Source organism: Mus caroli, unplaced genomic scaffold (assembly GCF_978045245.1).
Source record: "Mus caroli unplaced genomic scaffold, Mus_caroli_1 scaffold_17, whole genome shotgun sequence".
Taxonomy (NCBI): Eukaryota; Metazoa; Chordata; class Mammalia; order Rodentia; family Muridae; genus Mus; species Mus caroli.
Window position 1 is genome coordinate 56,553,194 of NW_028227272.1, and position 14,731 is coordinate 56,567,924.

Genomic DNA, 14,731 nt, shown 5'->3' on the forward strand with positions numbered 1-14,731 from the left:
GCATACTCTCCTTTGACTGTGAACTAGAAAACAATGTATATTATATCTTTATTTAAAGATGTCATTATTTTGTGATGATAATAATACAAATAATAACACAAGACAGCCATTTTTAGTCTATATTCTATTGCTTTATTCACAGTATGCAAATACAATCCCTATTACATCCCAAGTACAGGGCTAAAATATTAAGATGCACTAAGAAAGAGAGAATCTGGTGATACAAAACATCTTCAAGTTTTCAGAAAACAGTCATCATTCTCTGAGTTTTCTCAGGGCACCAATGACTTCTTTGTTTCTTAGGCTGTAAATGAAGGGGTTTAGCAGAGGAATGATAATGGTATAGAACAGTGAATACATTTTACCCTGATAATTATCTGTGTCAGAGCCAGAGAGTACATATATGATGAAGAGAGTGCCATAAAACAAAGACACAGATGACAGGTGGGAACTGCAAGTAGAGAAGGCTTTGTGTCTGCCACTCTCAGACTTTGTTCTCAGGATGGCAAAGAGGACACGGACATAGGAGACTATAATACTCATGAAGGTACTCACCTGTATTAAAATAGCCATAATGAAAGCTACCAGTACATTGATAGATGGGTCGGTGCAAGAAATCCTATAAAGTGGCAGGATTTCACAGTAGAAATGATCTATTACATTGGAACTACAAAACGTTAACCTAAATAACAATCCTACATGAAGTAGACCATGTAGAAGTCCAATTAGATAGGATACACCTATGAACTGAATACAGAGTCTGTTGGACATGACCACTACATAGAGCAGAGGGTTGCATATGGCTACATAGCGGTCATAGGCCATTGCTACCAGGATGAAACATTCTGCAGTTGCACTTAAACAAAAAAAATAAAATTGAGCAAAACACTCACCCATGGATATCATGTCATTCTTATTTGAAAATTTCATAAGCATCTTTGGTGTCACAGATGATGACGTGCAGGCATCAGCAAAGGCTAAATTTCCAAGGAAAATGTACATGGGTGTGTGAAGATGAGGGTCCTTCCAGATGAGAAAGATTAAGCCAAGGTTGCCCACCATGGTGATGACATAGATGAGAAAGAACACCAGGAACAGGGGGACTTGCAGCCCTGAGCGATCTGTTATTCCTCTGAGAACAAATTCAGTCAGCTGGGTCCTGTTCAGCTCCATCACACCCCCTCAGGCTGCTCACTACAAGCAGAGAGATTATTGTAAATGTAACCAAGACTCAGTAAGAATGTGGTCAGATTGAGTCTACTTTAATATACCCACGTGCTCCACAATTCACAGTTAGGATGGTGTTCTGTTCCTTCTCTTTAAACATACTAGAAATAAATAAATACAGTAAATATTTTGTGCATAGTTTTAGTGTATAAACTTTCAACATCCAATCATCTCAAAATAAATAATGAGATCATGAACACTAATTTACCTGATGTCATGCTTATCTGATTCTATCATAAAGTATGTATGTGGGTGAGATTTTAAACATAGATATATGTTAGACATATATATTAGAATTACAAAGTACATAATATGTTTTATAATAAAATGACACAGGAGGAGGGAATTGAGGACAGTATCACCACATTGCAATTCTGTAATGCTAAAATAATGCAGAATCCTAGACATAATGCAGTCTGCATATACACAGAACTGCACCTGGTAAGCTAAAATGAGGACTGCTTAACTGTAACCAGAACATCTTGATGTCTAAACAATAACCAGGATTAGTTTTGGGTGATAATAAGACCAGACAAATGGCTTTGCACCAATGCATACATTTCATATTCCGTTATCTTATCCATTCTTTATGAATTTAACTGAAGGCCTCATCCTCAAACCTGTGATTACCTGAAAGTAATTTTTCCAGGAATGATCATTATGTACCATTATTAAGAAGCACAGTGTATAGGTTACCTGCAAAGACCACACAAAACCTCATGACGGTGATCTAATCTTTGGTCCACAAATAGGTAACAATTATTGATGGTGATGTAGCTCTTCTGTTTGCAACTGCTTTGTGTTCTAGTTATTAGAGAACCGCCTAAAATGGTATCTACATGTATATTTTCAAATATATTTAGAAAAGCCTTCATATTTGCTTTGGGTATCATTTTGCTTTTTGAAAAGAAAGTAAAATACAATACTGTTTTCTCACCCATGGATGCAAGAAAAGGATTTCATGAAGAACACTTTAAGTGAAGGAACAGGGTACAAAAACTTGTTTTTTCCATGACAATTTTCTTTAGGAAACACAGTTTGGAGGGACTGATATTTATTTCTTCCCATCTTCAATTCTGTTTGGAAAATAAACACTGAAATTCCCGAAATGCTAGCCAAAACTCCCAGTAGAATAAAGCCAATCTGCTGGGCATTCTTCACTAATCATCAGATCAAACTAATAAAGCTATTGTAATTTTCTCTACTTATATTTTCTTTCTTGTGAAGAATAAAGTAATAAGTCAATTTTAAGTCAAATGGACTCCACTGATTTTTTTTAGGACATAATATATTTTCCATCTAAATTTGTCTCAAAGCCATAAGCATACTGTCCTACATTGGAAAAATATTTCTATCAGTGCATATATATTATATAAGAATATGTATACCAGGCATATTTCTTATAACTATCAAATATTCTGATAGCATTTGCTACTTTTAACCACTTTTATGAGAACTCATCTTTTAGCAATGAGACAGGAGACTGTTTCACAACCTTTGTATGCGGACAGAAATTCTTACTTAATGATGTCATTGGCAATGTGTATCATTTTTCACATATGAAATCCAAAAATTGATGGGTTTCACTCTAATTAGATTTTGCCACTAATGTATTTTCAAATATATTTAGAAAAGTCTTTGTTTTTGATACATGCAGAAAATATTAAAGGCAATAAAATGATGTAAAAGCACAAGAAAAACAAATTGCTTCAATCTCGATTATATCTGGGAATACACATAATATCGATGCATTTTCTGCCTTCTAAGCATTCATATGGTTACACTTGCATATAAAGTATTAGTAAAAGCATAATGTTGAAAATTAAGTTGATGACGTTTCCTTCAATCTCTGTTCTCTGGCTTTCCACCCAACCTAGGAATCCACCCCATCTGCAGACACCAAACCCTGACACTGTTGTTGATGCCAAGAAGTGTTTGCTTCCTATCTCCTTGTACTAAGATCAAATCTAAGTGGATCAAGGAGATCCACATAAAACCAGAGACACTGAAACTTATAGAGGAGAAAGTGGGGAAAAGCCTCAAAGATATGGGCACAGAGGGAAAATTCCTGAATATAAAAGCAATGGCTTATGCTGTAAGATTCAGAATTGACAAATGGGACCTCATGAAACTGCAAAGCTTCTGTAAGGCAAAAGACAACGTCAATAAGACAAAAAGGCCACCAACAGATTGGGAAGGGATCTTTACCTATCCTAACTCAGATAGAGGACTAATATCCAATATATAAAAGAACTCAAGAAGGTGGACACCAGAAAATAAAATAACCCCATTAAAAAATGGGGCTCAGAGCTAAACAAAGTATTCTCAATTGAGGAATACCGAATGGCTGAGAAACACCTGAAAAAAAGTTCAGCATCCTTAATCATCAGGGAAATGCAAATCAAAATAACCCTGAGATTCCATCTCACACCACTCAGAATGGCTAAGATCAAAAATCCAGGTGACAGCAGATGCTGGGGAGGATGTAGAGAAAGAGGAACACTCCTCCACTGTTGGTGGGATTGCAAGCTTGTACAACCACTCTGGAAATCAGTCTGGTAGTTCCTCAGAAAATTGAACATGGTACTACCGGAGGATCCAGCAATACCCCTCCTGGGCATATATCCAGAAGATATTCCAACTATTAAGAAAGAAACATGCTCCACTGAGTTCATAGCAGCCTTATTTGTAATAGCCAGAGGCTGGAAAGAACCCAGATGCCCCTCAACAGAGGAATGGATACAGAAAATTTGGTACATTTACACAATGGAGTACTACTCAGCTATTAAAAAAGAATGAATTTATGAAATTCCTAGGCAAATGATTGTACCTGGAGGTCATTATCCTGAGTGAGGTAATCCAATCACAAAAGAACTCAAATGATATGTACTCACTGATAAGTGGATATTAGCTCAGTAACTTAGAATACCCAACATATAGGTTCCAATTTGAAAAACACATGAAACTGAAGAAGAAAGAAGACCAAAGTGTGGACACTTTGCCCCTTCTTAGAATTGGGAACAAAACACCCATGGAAGGAGATACAGAGACAAAGTTTGGAGCTGTGAAGAAAGGATGGACCATCTAGAAACTGCCATATCCAGGGATAAATCATATAATCAGCCTCCAAACGCTGACACCATTACATACACTAGCAAGATTTTGCTGAAAGGACCCTGATATAGCTGTCTCTTGTGAGACTATGCCGGGGCCTAGCAAACACAGAAGTGGATGCTTACAGTCAGCTATTGGATGGATCACAGGGCCCCCAATAGAGGAGCTAGAGAAAGTACCCAAGGAGCTAAAGGAATCTGCAACCCTATAGGTGGAACAACATTATGAACTAACCAGTACCCCAGAGCTCTTGACTCTAGCTGCATATGTATCAAAAGATGGCCTAGTAGGCCATCACTGTAAAGAGAGGCCCATTGGCCTTGCAAACTTTATATGCCCCAGTACAGGGTAACTCCAGGGCCAAAAAGTGGGAGTGAGTGGGTAGGGGAGTAGAGGGGGAGGGTATGGGGGACTTTGGGGATAGCATTGGAAACGTAAATGAGGAAAATACCTAATTAAAAAAAAAAGAATCTTAGAGGAGAACACAATTAATTATATTACCTGGATGTTAACCATTTAAACTTTAATAGCATCCTTGTAGGAAAAATCTGACCAGAGTTGCAATTGTGGCATAGCTGTATGAGAGTAACCCACTGCTTCCCTACTGGTTTATAGAACTACTACATAAAGGAAATTACATCTGACATTTTAAATCTGAGAAGGAAATATGACATGGAGGTCATAAGTCCTCTAGTATAACCTACTAATGATCAGTTTTGCAATTAATAATTGGTGTTAAACTGCCAGGAAAACTGTCCTGTGTATACTCATATAACTAAGAACTGCTCTCAGCCTTGATCAGAAAAACTTCAGTTTGCAGTGGGGAACAGTTAATACACAGATATCTAACTAGCCAATGCTCTGGGAACAAATGACTGTTAATTTCTCAGCCTTAAATGCAATATTTAAAGCATCCCTCCTAGGCTCAGGGAGCATTACACAAAAAGGAGCCAAAGATTGGAAGAGCTACAAGATAGAAGGAGTGATATAAATTGCTGTCTTGTAGAAATGACATAGCTCTTACATACATGCATTAAAAACTAGTAATGGCAACCTACACAAAACATACTTGGTATGGGCTCATCAAAAACTCCATCATGAATGGAGGAATAGATCATGTGACCTCATTGACAATGGAACTACAGACATTTAAATGTTAAAGTGGGAAATATTGTCAAATTCTCCAGTACTGTAGTCACTCATGTATTGTTCTTGTTCAAGTGAACTCTGACATATCCTCATATTGGTAATCCTAATTCAGTGGAATATCCTATCCCTCACATAAAAGACATAAAGAAGAGTGTCTACTTGGAAGAAGATATTTGATGAGAGACAGAGAGGAATAAGAGAGGATAATGACATCTATTTTGAACATTAACATTATATATTAAATCTGTGGATTTATAAAATAAATTAGAAGAAAAAATAAATGCTAATGCAACTTAGAGAAAGAGAAGCCATCATGATCATTTGGAAAGGGAGAGTATAAACTTGTTCAACAATCATGGATGGTAGAGCATGAATTTCTCATATAGCTAAAAGAAAGAAGGAAAGAAAGAAAGAGAGAGAGAGAGGGAGAAAGAGAGGAAGGAAGGAAGGAAGGAAGGAAGGAAGGAAGGAAGGAAGGAAGGAAGGAAGGAAGGAAGGAAGGAAGAAGGAAAGAAGGAAGGAAGGAAGGAAGGAAGGAAGGAAGGAAGGGAGGGAGGGAGGAAGGGAGGAAGGAAAGGAGAGAGAGAGAGAGAAAGAGAGACAGAGAGAGAGAAAGAAAGAAAGGAAGGAAGGAAGGAAGGAAGGAAGGAAGGAAGGAAGGAAGGAAGGAAGAAAGAAAGAAAGAAAGAAAGAAAGAAAGAAAGAAAGAAAGAAAGAAAGAAAGAAAGAAAGAAAGAAAGAAAGAAAGATACCATAAGACATAGCTATGTCATTCCTGGGCATATAACCAAATAACTACATTCTCTGATACAGACACCAGAACACAAGCTCTATATGTTATATATCCTTGATGATCTTATTTTTGAACTTTTTATTTGTGTGATTAAACTTGAGAGAGTATCCTTAAAGGGAAGAAAGCAAGAGAGGAGGATTAGGATGTGGGGATGTAGGTAAAGTCTAATTTGGGACAGTAAAGCACAGTATATAAAAAAATAGGAGCTAACACGAGTGATGAGATACAGGGCAATAAGGATGCAGAGATATGGGAGAGTCTAGGAGGGCATATCAAAACTCTAGATGCATGAAAAATCTGAATAAAGGAATGAGGTAAGAAGAAAGAATCAAGAGGGGAAAAATGGGGAAAAGAGGAGGTGAAGTTGTGTGTGTGTGTGTGTGTGTGTGTGTGTGTGTGTGTGTAAGTGTGTGTGTAAGTGTGTGTGTATATGTGTGTGCATGTGTGTGTATGTGTGTACATTTTTTTTCAAAAAAAAAAAAACCAAAGCTAAAAAGACAGAAAAGTCACAATGCAAGGTAAAAAATATTTACTGAAAGCAATGATCAACCTCTGTCAGATGTAGAAATGTTCAACATGTTCTGATATTGATTGCTTAGAAGAATCAGTGTTATTGCTAGTATTGTTTTTTAGACTCTGTCAAATACAATGTGAAATGTGTAATATACAATTATTATATAAAACCTTAAAGATATCCCTGTTGTACACAGATTATGTAATCACATTTCAGAAAAGCTGAGAGAATGAATTAAGATGATTTTAAATGATAGGTTTTAGTTAAATTAACAAAGAAACCTATGAATTTGAAAGCAAACTAACAATAATAGTAATTTAATTATAATGGAAGAAGTTTAAACTGAGGTACTCTGTCTTTCTGATTAATTCTGCTGCCAGAATCCGTAGGTGTTTTAAGGAGAACCTCATTGTCAAGTGCAGAATAACTCTTCTTTAATAAATTATGGAGACAGCAGAGGATCCCAAATCAATAGTACTTATTGCATTTTCCCTTAATTGCCTGCCAGAAATAAATGGTAAGGCTCTGTCACTGAAAGCACTGTAAACTGCCCCAGAATAGGGAGACAATGGACTGAAGCCAAGCTAGAAGCTTTCTCCCTGATAAGCAACCCTGTCCTTCATAGGACCAGAAAATGCTATTCAGGCTACAGGGAGAGAAAACTCATCAATAGCTCAAACATCTGTCAGGCAATCTGTGCCCAGTGATTCAGAACCAGCACAATAATTAGGGTCAAATTATTGCATAATGAATGGGTTTTATAAGCACTGCGAGGAAAGAGGTCTATACCCGGTACTGGAAACCACCTGACCAAAATCACCTAGCTAGCAAGTTCATAAGTACTGGGTGTAAACTTCAGTAATTTGCTTTATGGACACCTATTATTAGCCACAAACTAGTGTAGTGTATCTTTCAGCCTAGACTACAGGAGCTTCTTAATGTGGAGAACAATGGTTAATACAGAGTCTCAAAAAAAAAAAAGAGAGTTTGAGAATGAAATAGAACATAGGTGACATGACAAATTGAAGAGGAAGGCAGAGGCGTCAAAATGGTGTAAACATTTTGTTCAGGAGTGAAATTCTTTTAAAAAGGCAGTTGTTTCAGCAACTGGCCAAAATTTTGAAAATGAGCAACTGCTGAGATCTCAGCTGTGAGTAGTCCAAATATAATCCTTATTCCAAGTCCTAAGGAGCATGATAATAGAGTGGGCAGAGGAGTGTAACAGCCAGGGAAGGGGGGGGGTCAGTGAAACACTGTCTTCTGTATTCAACATGGTCATTGCATTTATGCACCATCAGCAGTAGAACACATCCACATAGACAAAGACAGGAAAGTCAGGTGGGGGACATTATGGCAGTAAGAAGAGAATCAGCAGGTGTGTGGGAGGAGGATGACAAGGAAGAGTGTCAGGTCATACATATGACTACATGTGGGGCAAATGTGTATAAATCAGAAAAAATAATCAGTAGAGGCAAGAGATAATCTATACATATGACACACGGAGTTTTTCTTTCAATAATTTAAAGACATATGTCATCTCAAGGAAAGCTTACTAATCTAATAAAGACAATCATTTTGTGGCATACTCTCCTTTGACTGTGAACTAGAAAACAATGTATATTATATCTTTCCTTAAAGACGTCATTATTTTGTGATGATAATAATACAAATAATAACACAAGACAGCCATTTTTAGTCTATATTCTATTGCTTTATTCACAATATGGAAATACAATCCTATTACATCCAAAGTACAGGGCCAAAATCTTATCATGCACTTATAAAGAGACAATCTGGTGATACAAAGCATCTTCGAGTTTTCAGAAAACAGTCATCATTCTCTGAGTTTTCTCAAGGCACCAATGACTTCTTTGTTTCTTAGGCTGTAAATGAAGGGGTTTAGCAGAGGAATGATAATGGTATAGAACAGTGAATACATTTTACCCTGATAATTATCTGTGTCAGAGCCAGAGAGTACATATATGATGAAGAGAGTGCCATAGAACAAAGACACAGATGACAGGTGGGAACTGCAAGTAGAGAAGGCTTTGTTTCTGCCACTCTCAGACTTTGTTCTCAGGATGGCAAAGAGGACAAGGACATAGGAGACTATAATACTCATAAAGGTACTCACCTGTATTAAAATACCCATAATGAAAGCTACCAGTACATTGATAGATGGGTCGGTGCAAGAAATCCTATAGAGTGGCAGGATGTCACAGTAGAAATAATCTATTACATTGGAACTACAAAATGTTAACCTAAATAACAATCCTACATGAAGTAAACCATGTAGAAGTCCAATTAGATAGGATACACCTATGAACTGAATACAGAGTCTATTGGACATCACCACTACATACAGCAGAGGGTTGCATATGGCTACATAGCGGTCATAGGCCATAGCCACCAGAATGAAGCATTCCGCAGTTACACTTAAACAAAAGAAATAAAATTGAGCAAAACACTCACCCATGGATATCATGTCATTCTTATTTGAAAATTTCATAAGCATCTTTGGTGTCACAGATGATGACGTGCAGGCATCAGCAAAGGCTAAATTTCCAAGGAAAATGTACATGGGTGTGTGAAGATGAGGGTCCTTCCAGATGAGAAAGATTAAGCCAAGGTTGCCCACCATGGTGATGACATAGATGAGAAAGAACACCAGGAACAGGGGGACTTGCAGCCCTGAGCGATCTGTTATTCCTCTGAGAACAAATTCAGTCAGCTGGGTCCTGTTCAGCTCCATCACACCCCCTCAGGCTGCTCACTACAAGCAGAGAGGAGATTATTGTAAATGTAACCAAGACTCAGTAAGAATGTGGTCAGATTGAGTCTACTTTAATATACCCACGTGCTCCACAATTCACAGTTAGGATGGTGTTCTGTTCCTTCTCTTTAAACATACTAGAAATAAATAAATACAGTAAATATTTTGTGCATAGTTTTAGTGTATAAACTTTCAACATCCAATCACCTCAAATTAAATAATGAGATCATGAACATTAATTTACCAGATCTCATGCTTATCTGATTCTATCATAAAGTATGTATGTACATGAGATTATAAATATATATATATTAGAATTACAAAGTACATAATATGTTTTATAATAAAATAACACAGGAAGGAGGGAATTGAAGACAGTATCACCACATTGCAATTCTGTAATGCTAAAATTATGCAGAGTCCTGGATATAATGCAGTCTGCATATACACAGCACTGCAATGGTAAGCTAAAATGAGGACTGCTCAATGTAATCAGAAGGCCTTGATGTCTAAACAATAACCAGGATTAGTTATGGGTGATAATAAGACCAGACAAATGGCCTTGCACCAATGAATACATTTCATATTTCATTACCTTATTCATTCTTTATGAATTTAACTGAAGACCTCATCCTCCAACCTGTGATTACCTGAAAGTAATTTTTCCAGGAATGATCATTATGAATCAAAAGACATATGGAAAGCTATACAGTAAATGAAAAAGCACATGAACTAAACATGCCACAGAGATTTTGTTTCGTCTAAAGAAACTATTCTGGGAATTGTTTTCTTCTCCATGGTTACTGGGAATAGTTTAAAAAAGGAAGTCTTTTTGTGGTTTTATTGGACATGTAAACAGATTAATGGAAGCTGGTGTGTTTGGAGCAAGTTCAAACATTAGATCTCCATGAATTTTTAGGACTGTAATTTTTCTCTGCTAAAAACTGCACTGGTGTGACTGATGCTCTGGGTGTAGTGGATTCCTCCCTTCTTCCCATTGCCAGGAATGCCCTGTGAACCAAGAGTCAGGTGAGGAAGCAGGCTCATACTGCACAGATGTCATACACCTATGAGTAATTTAAAAGTCACTTAGACTCCGGGATAATTTTAAGTAAAAGCTACCTATAAATTAATTTAATATTTGACAGGTTATCTTTATTACATAATTTTAACTAAGTATGTGTAACCCAAATTTTCTGAACACCTGGGTCCCAATTTCATCTATGATTTATATAAACATAAACAAATTTATGACATTGATTTAAAGTTTCACGATAATATACCAGGTTTTCTACAATATAACATGCATCATAACTCAATTAGATTAAATTCCCCACTGATATTATTAAGAAGCACAGCATATAGGTTACCTGAAAAGACCTCACAAAACCTCATGATGGTGATCTAATCTTTGGTCCACAAACAGGTAACAGTTATTTCATAGTGATGTAGCTCTTTTGTTATGTTTGAAACTGCTTTGTGTTCTATTTATTAGATAACCACCCTAAAAAGATATCTCCATGTGTATTTTCAAATATATTTAGATAAGCCTTCATATTTGCTTTGGATATCATCTAGCTTTTTGGAAAGAAAGTAAAATAGAATACTGTTTTCTCACCCATGGATGCAAGAAAAGGATCTCATGAAGAACACTTTAAGTGAAGGAACAGGGTACAAAAACTTGGTTTTTTCCATGACAATTTTCTTTAGGAAACACAGCTTGGAAGGACTGATATTTATTTCTTCCCATCTTCAATTCTGTTTGGCAAATAAACACTGAAACTCCCAAAATGCTAGCAAAAACTCCCAGTAGAATAAATCCAATCTGCTGGGCATTCTTCACTAATCATCAGATCAAACTAATAAAGCTATTGTAACTTTATTTACTTATATTTTCTTTCTTGTAAAGAGTAAACTAATAGGTCAATTTTAAGTCAAATGGACTCCACTGATATTTGTTAATGATGTAACAGATTTTCCATCTAAATTTGTCTCTAAGCCACAAGCATACTGTCCTATTTGGAAAAATATTTCTATCAGTGCATATATATTGTATAATAATATGTATACCAGGCATATTTCTTATAACTATCAAATATTCTGATAGCATTTGCTACTTTTAACCACTTTTATGAGAACTCATCTTTTAGCAATGAAACAGGAGACTGTTTCACACCCTTTGTATGCAGACAGAAATTCTTAATGAAAGATGTCATTGGCAATGTGCATCATTTTTCACATATGAAATCCACAAATTGATAGGGTTTACTCTAATTAGATTTCGCCAGTAATTTATTTTCAAATGTATTTAGAAAAGTCTTTATTTTTGATACATGCAGAAAATATTAAAGGCAATAAAATGATGTAAAAGCAAAAGAAAAACAAATTGCTTCAATCTCGATTATATCTGGGAATGCCAAGAAGTGCTTGCTGACAAGAGCCTCATAGTAGCTGTTCTCTAAGAGGTTTTCCCACCACCAGACTAATACATATGCATATATGCACAGCCAGCCATCAGACTGAGCCCAGGTACCCCAATGGAAGAGATAGGGGAAGGAATGAAGGAACTGAAGGATATTGCAACCCCATAGAAAAAAAAAAACAGTATCAACTAACTGGACCACCCGGAGCTCTGAGAGACTAAACCATCAACTCGAGTGTACATGGAGGGATCCATGGCTCCAGATACACATGTAGCAGAGAATGGCCTTATATTACATCAATGGGAGGGAATGCCCTTGGTCCTATGGAGGCTTGATGCCCCAGCATAGGGGGATGCTAGGGCAGTGAGGTGAGATTGAGTGACAGGGTAGAGGAGCACCCTCATAGAGGCAAATGGGAGGGGCAAGCAGAGATATAAGACGGGGGGAGTTGTGGAGGGGAAACCATGAAAGGGGATATCATTTGAAATGTAAATGAATAAAATTATTAATAAGAAAATAAACTTGATATCTACACAGTTTTACATTCATTTAAACAATACTGTTAAATGCCCATATGTTCATATGTCAATAGTTTGAAAATATAAACTTTTTTCCTGGCTATATTATTTTTATGCCTGTCCAGCAGGACCCAGTTATTCATGGGTGCGAGGAGGACAGCAAACCTGAAGAGAAATGAGCGAGAAAGAGAAGCAGAGACCAAGGAGAATTCCTGTCAAGGTCTCAGTTTATATTTCTCCTGTCAAGGTCTCAGTTTATTAGGCTGAAACGCCAGGTTTTAAGCACATATCGAGGGAAATAGGGAGGGGTTGAGGGGGAATTAACTAAGAACAAAGAAGTGGGCATCTGGGGACCTGAGGACCGAATTCAGACTGCAGGTTAGAGGCACTCTGAGTCTATCTCCGGAATGTAGAATCCTCCTTAACAGCCTTGGGTGTCAGGCTGGGCTCAGCACATAACTCTTGTCCATAGAAGTCTTGGGAGTCAGGAAGAGGTAAGGAAGAGGGGACTATAATTCAATTTTAGGGACTCTGGTGCCAGGAAGGGAATAGGGAGGAGGGTGACCAGCTCCTTAACACAAGGCCATTTGGCTTATTCGGGTGGGAAGCTGTGAAAGGCCTACTTTCTCACGGTATGGTTTCCAACATTTTTATTTTAAAAAATAAAATAAAAAATAAAGCATCATTTTACCGGGCGTGGTGGCGCACACCTTTGTTCCCAGAACTTAGGAGGCTGAGGCAGGGAGATTTCTGAGTTCAAGGCCAGCCTGGTTTACAAAGTGAGTTCCAAGACAGCCAGGGCTACAGAGAAACCCTGTCTTGGGGGAAAAAAAATCATTTAACCTTCTAGAATTGTAAACTGATTTTTCAAATTATGTTTATATTGTTCACAATTGTATTTGTAAATTTAAGCAGATTTATAACTCATATTTGAAAACACCAACCACATCCTAAACTTTAGACTATCCAGAATTGTGTGTGTGTGTGTGTGTGTGTGTGTGTGTGTGTGTGTGTGTAATTTGCTAGACACTTTTACATCTTCATTTTATAAAATATCCATATCCTGTACTTTCTTTTAAACACTTTCACAATGCTCTTGCTTCTGTTCTTCGTGTCTTTTATATCTAACCTGTCAAATTCATGGCTTGAATAAGTTTTGTCCCATTACATATGTTATAAATACTCATTCATTTATTTTAAGGATTTTTGTGCAGAAGCTTTCTGGTCTAAATTTAACTTTTCTTGTTTATGAATTTCAGGGATTGTTCAATAAATGAGGGACTTGCTTCTTCGTAGTAGTAGATTCTATGATATAACCGATATTTAAACGATTAACTAATTTTGAGTTGATTTTTTTATATAATGAGAATATCAGTTTCTTTTAATTGTTCTCAATATGAAAGAATATACAATATTGAACGCCATGTTTTGAAGACTTTCAGCTTCTTAGGTTTTGTTATTTATATGTTTGTGTGCTCTGTGCTCAGTTCCCTTGGTCAAAATGTCAAATTTCAGATCACTATCCTGGTATTCATAACTACTCAATTATGGACACAACCTTTTAGGGGGGGTTAATTTATCAATTTAATATCTAATTTTTATCCTACTTAAGATAAAATCATAATGAAATATTTTGACTGTAAAATTATATATATTAATCAGAAAGGCAATTTAAAAATCAACTTACACAAATTTCTATACAATAAAGGAGACACATTACAAGATATTATAAAGTGAGCTATATGAATTGAAACTATGCTTCCTATCATTACAAACCATCATAAACACATATTCCCTAAATGCTAGGTTTCTTCATTAAGCCACAGAGCTGCAGGAGAAACTAAAAAGTTAAAAACATAGACTTTAAAACACACCAACTTCAGGTCTTTGCCTTCAAAACACTAATCAAATAAATTCTCTAAACTTTTGTATCCGCACTTTTAAAGTTAATAATAGCTTATTAACTTAACAAGGTTGTTGCTGGACTAAAATAAAAGAATAAATATCAAGCCCTTCATGTTCTTGATAGAAAATAAGGATTATAAAATGGGGACTTAATACACTTTTATCATTTGATATGTGTAGAAAGCTGGCCATCTCTTTCACAAGAGATAGTTCAGGGAAGTAAAACTGAAACATTTGCTATTCTAGTGTTAGTTTGTGATGAAATTTTAAATGTGTACATTGTTTAAAAATCAACTTTTACATGTACTTCTTGCT

At 36.4% G+C, this 14,731-nt stretch overlaps 2 protein-coding genes across 3 annotated transcripts; both read right to left on the bottom strand.

The window, feature by feature from the left end:
* Positions 1-255: 255 nt before the first annotated feature.
* On the bottom strand, positions 256-1,173 carry LOC110288182 (olfactory receptor 5AC1-like). Its single transcript, XM_021154603.1, has one exon. It carries the CDS (start codon positions 1,171-1,173, stop codon positions 256-258), a length of 918 nt encoding a protein of 305 aa, XP_021010262.1.
* Positions 1,174-8,631: 7,458 nt separating this feature from the next.
* Positions 8,632-11,552, bottom strand: LOC110288183 (olfactory receptor 5AC1-like). Of its 2 annotated transcripts, XM_085832109.1 has the most exons (2): positions 11,542-11,552; positions 8,632-9,535 (listed from the first exon to the last, which is right to left on the bottom strand). In XM_085832109.1, exons 1-2 carry the CDS (start codon positions 11,550-11,552, stop codon positions 8,632-8,634), a joined length of 915 nt encoding a protein of 304 aa, XP_085688235.1. The 2 variants fall into 2 exon arrangements, with proteins under 2 accessions (XP_085688235.1, XP_021010263.1); XM_021154604.1 differs by lacking the exon at positions 11,542-11,552 and having other exon boundaries at positions 8,632-9,549.
* Between the last annotated feature and the right edge of the window lie 3,179 nt (positions 11,553-14,731).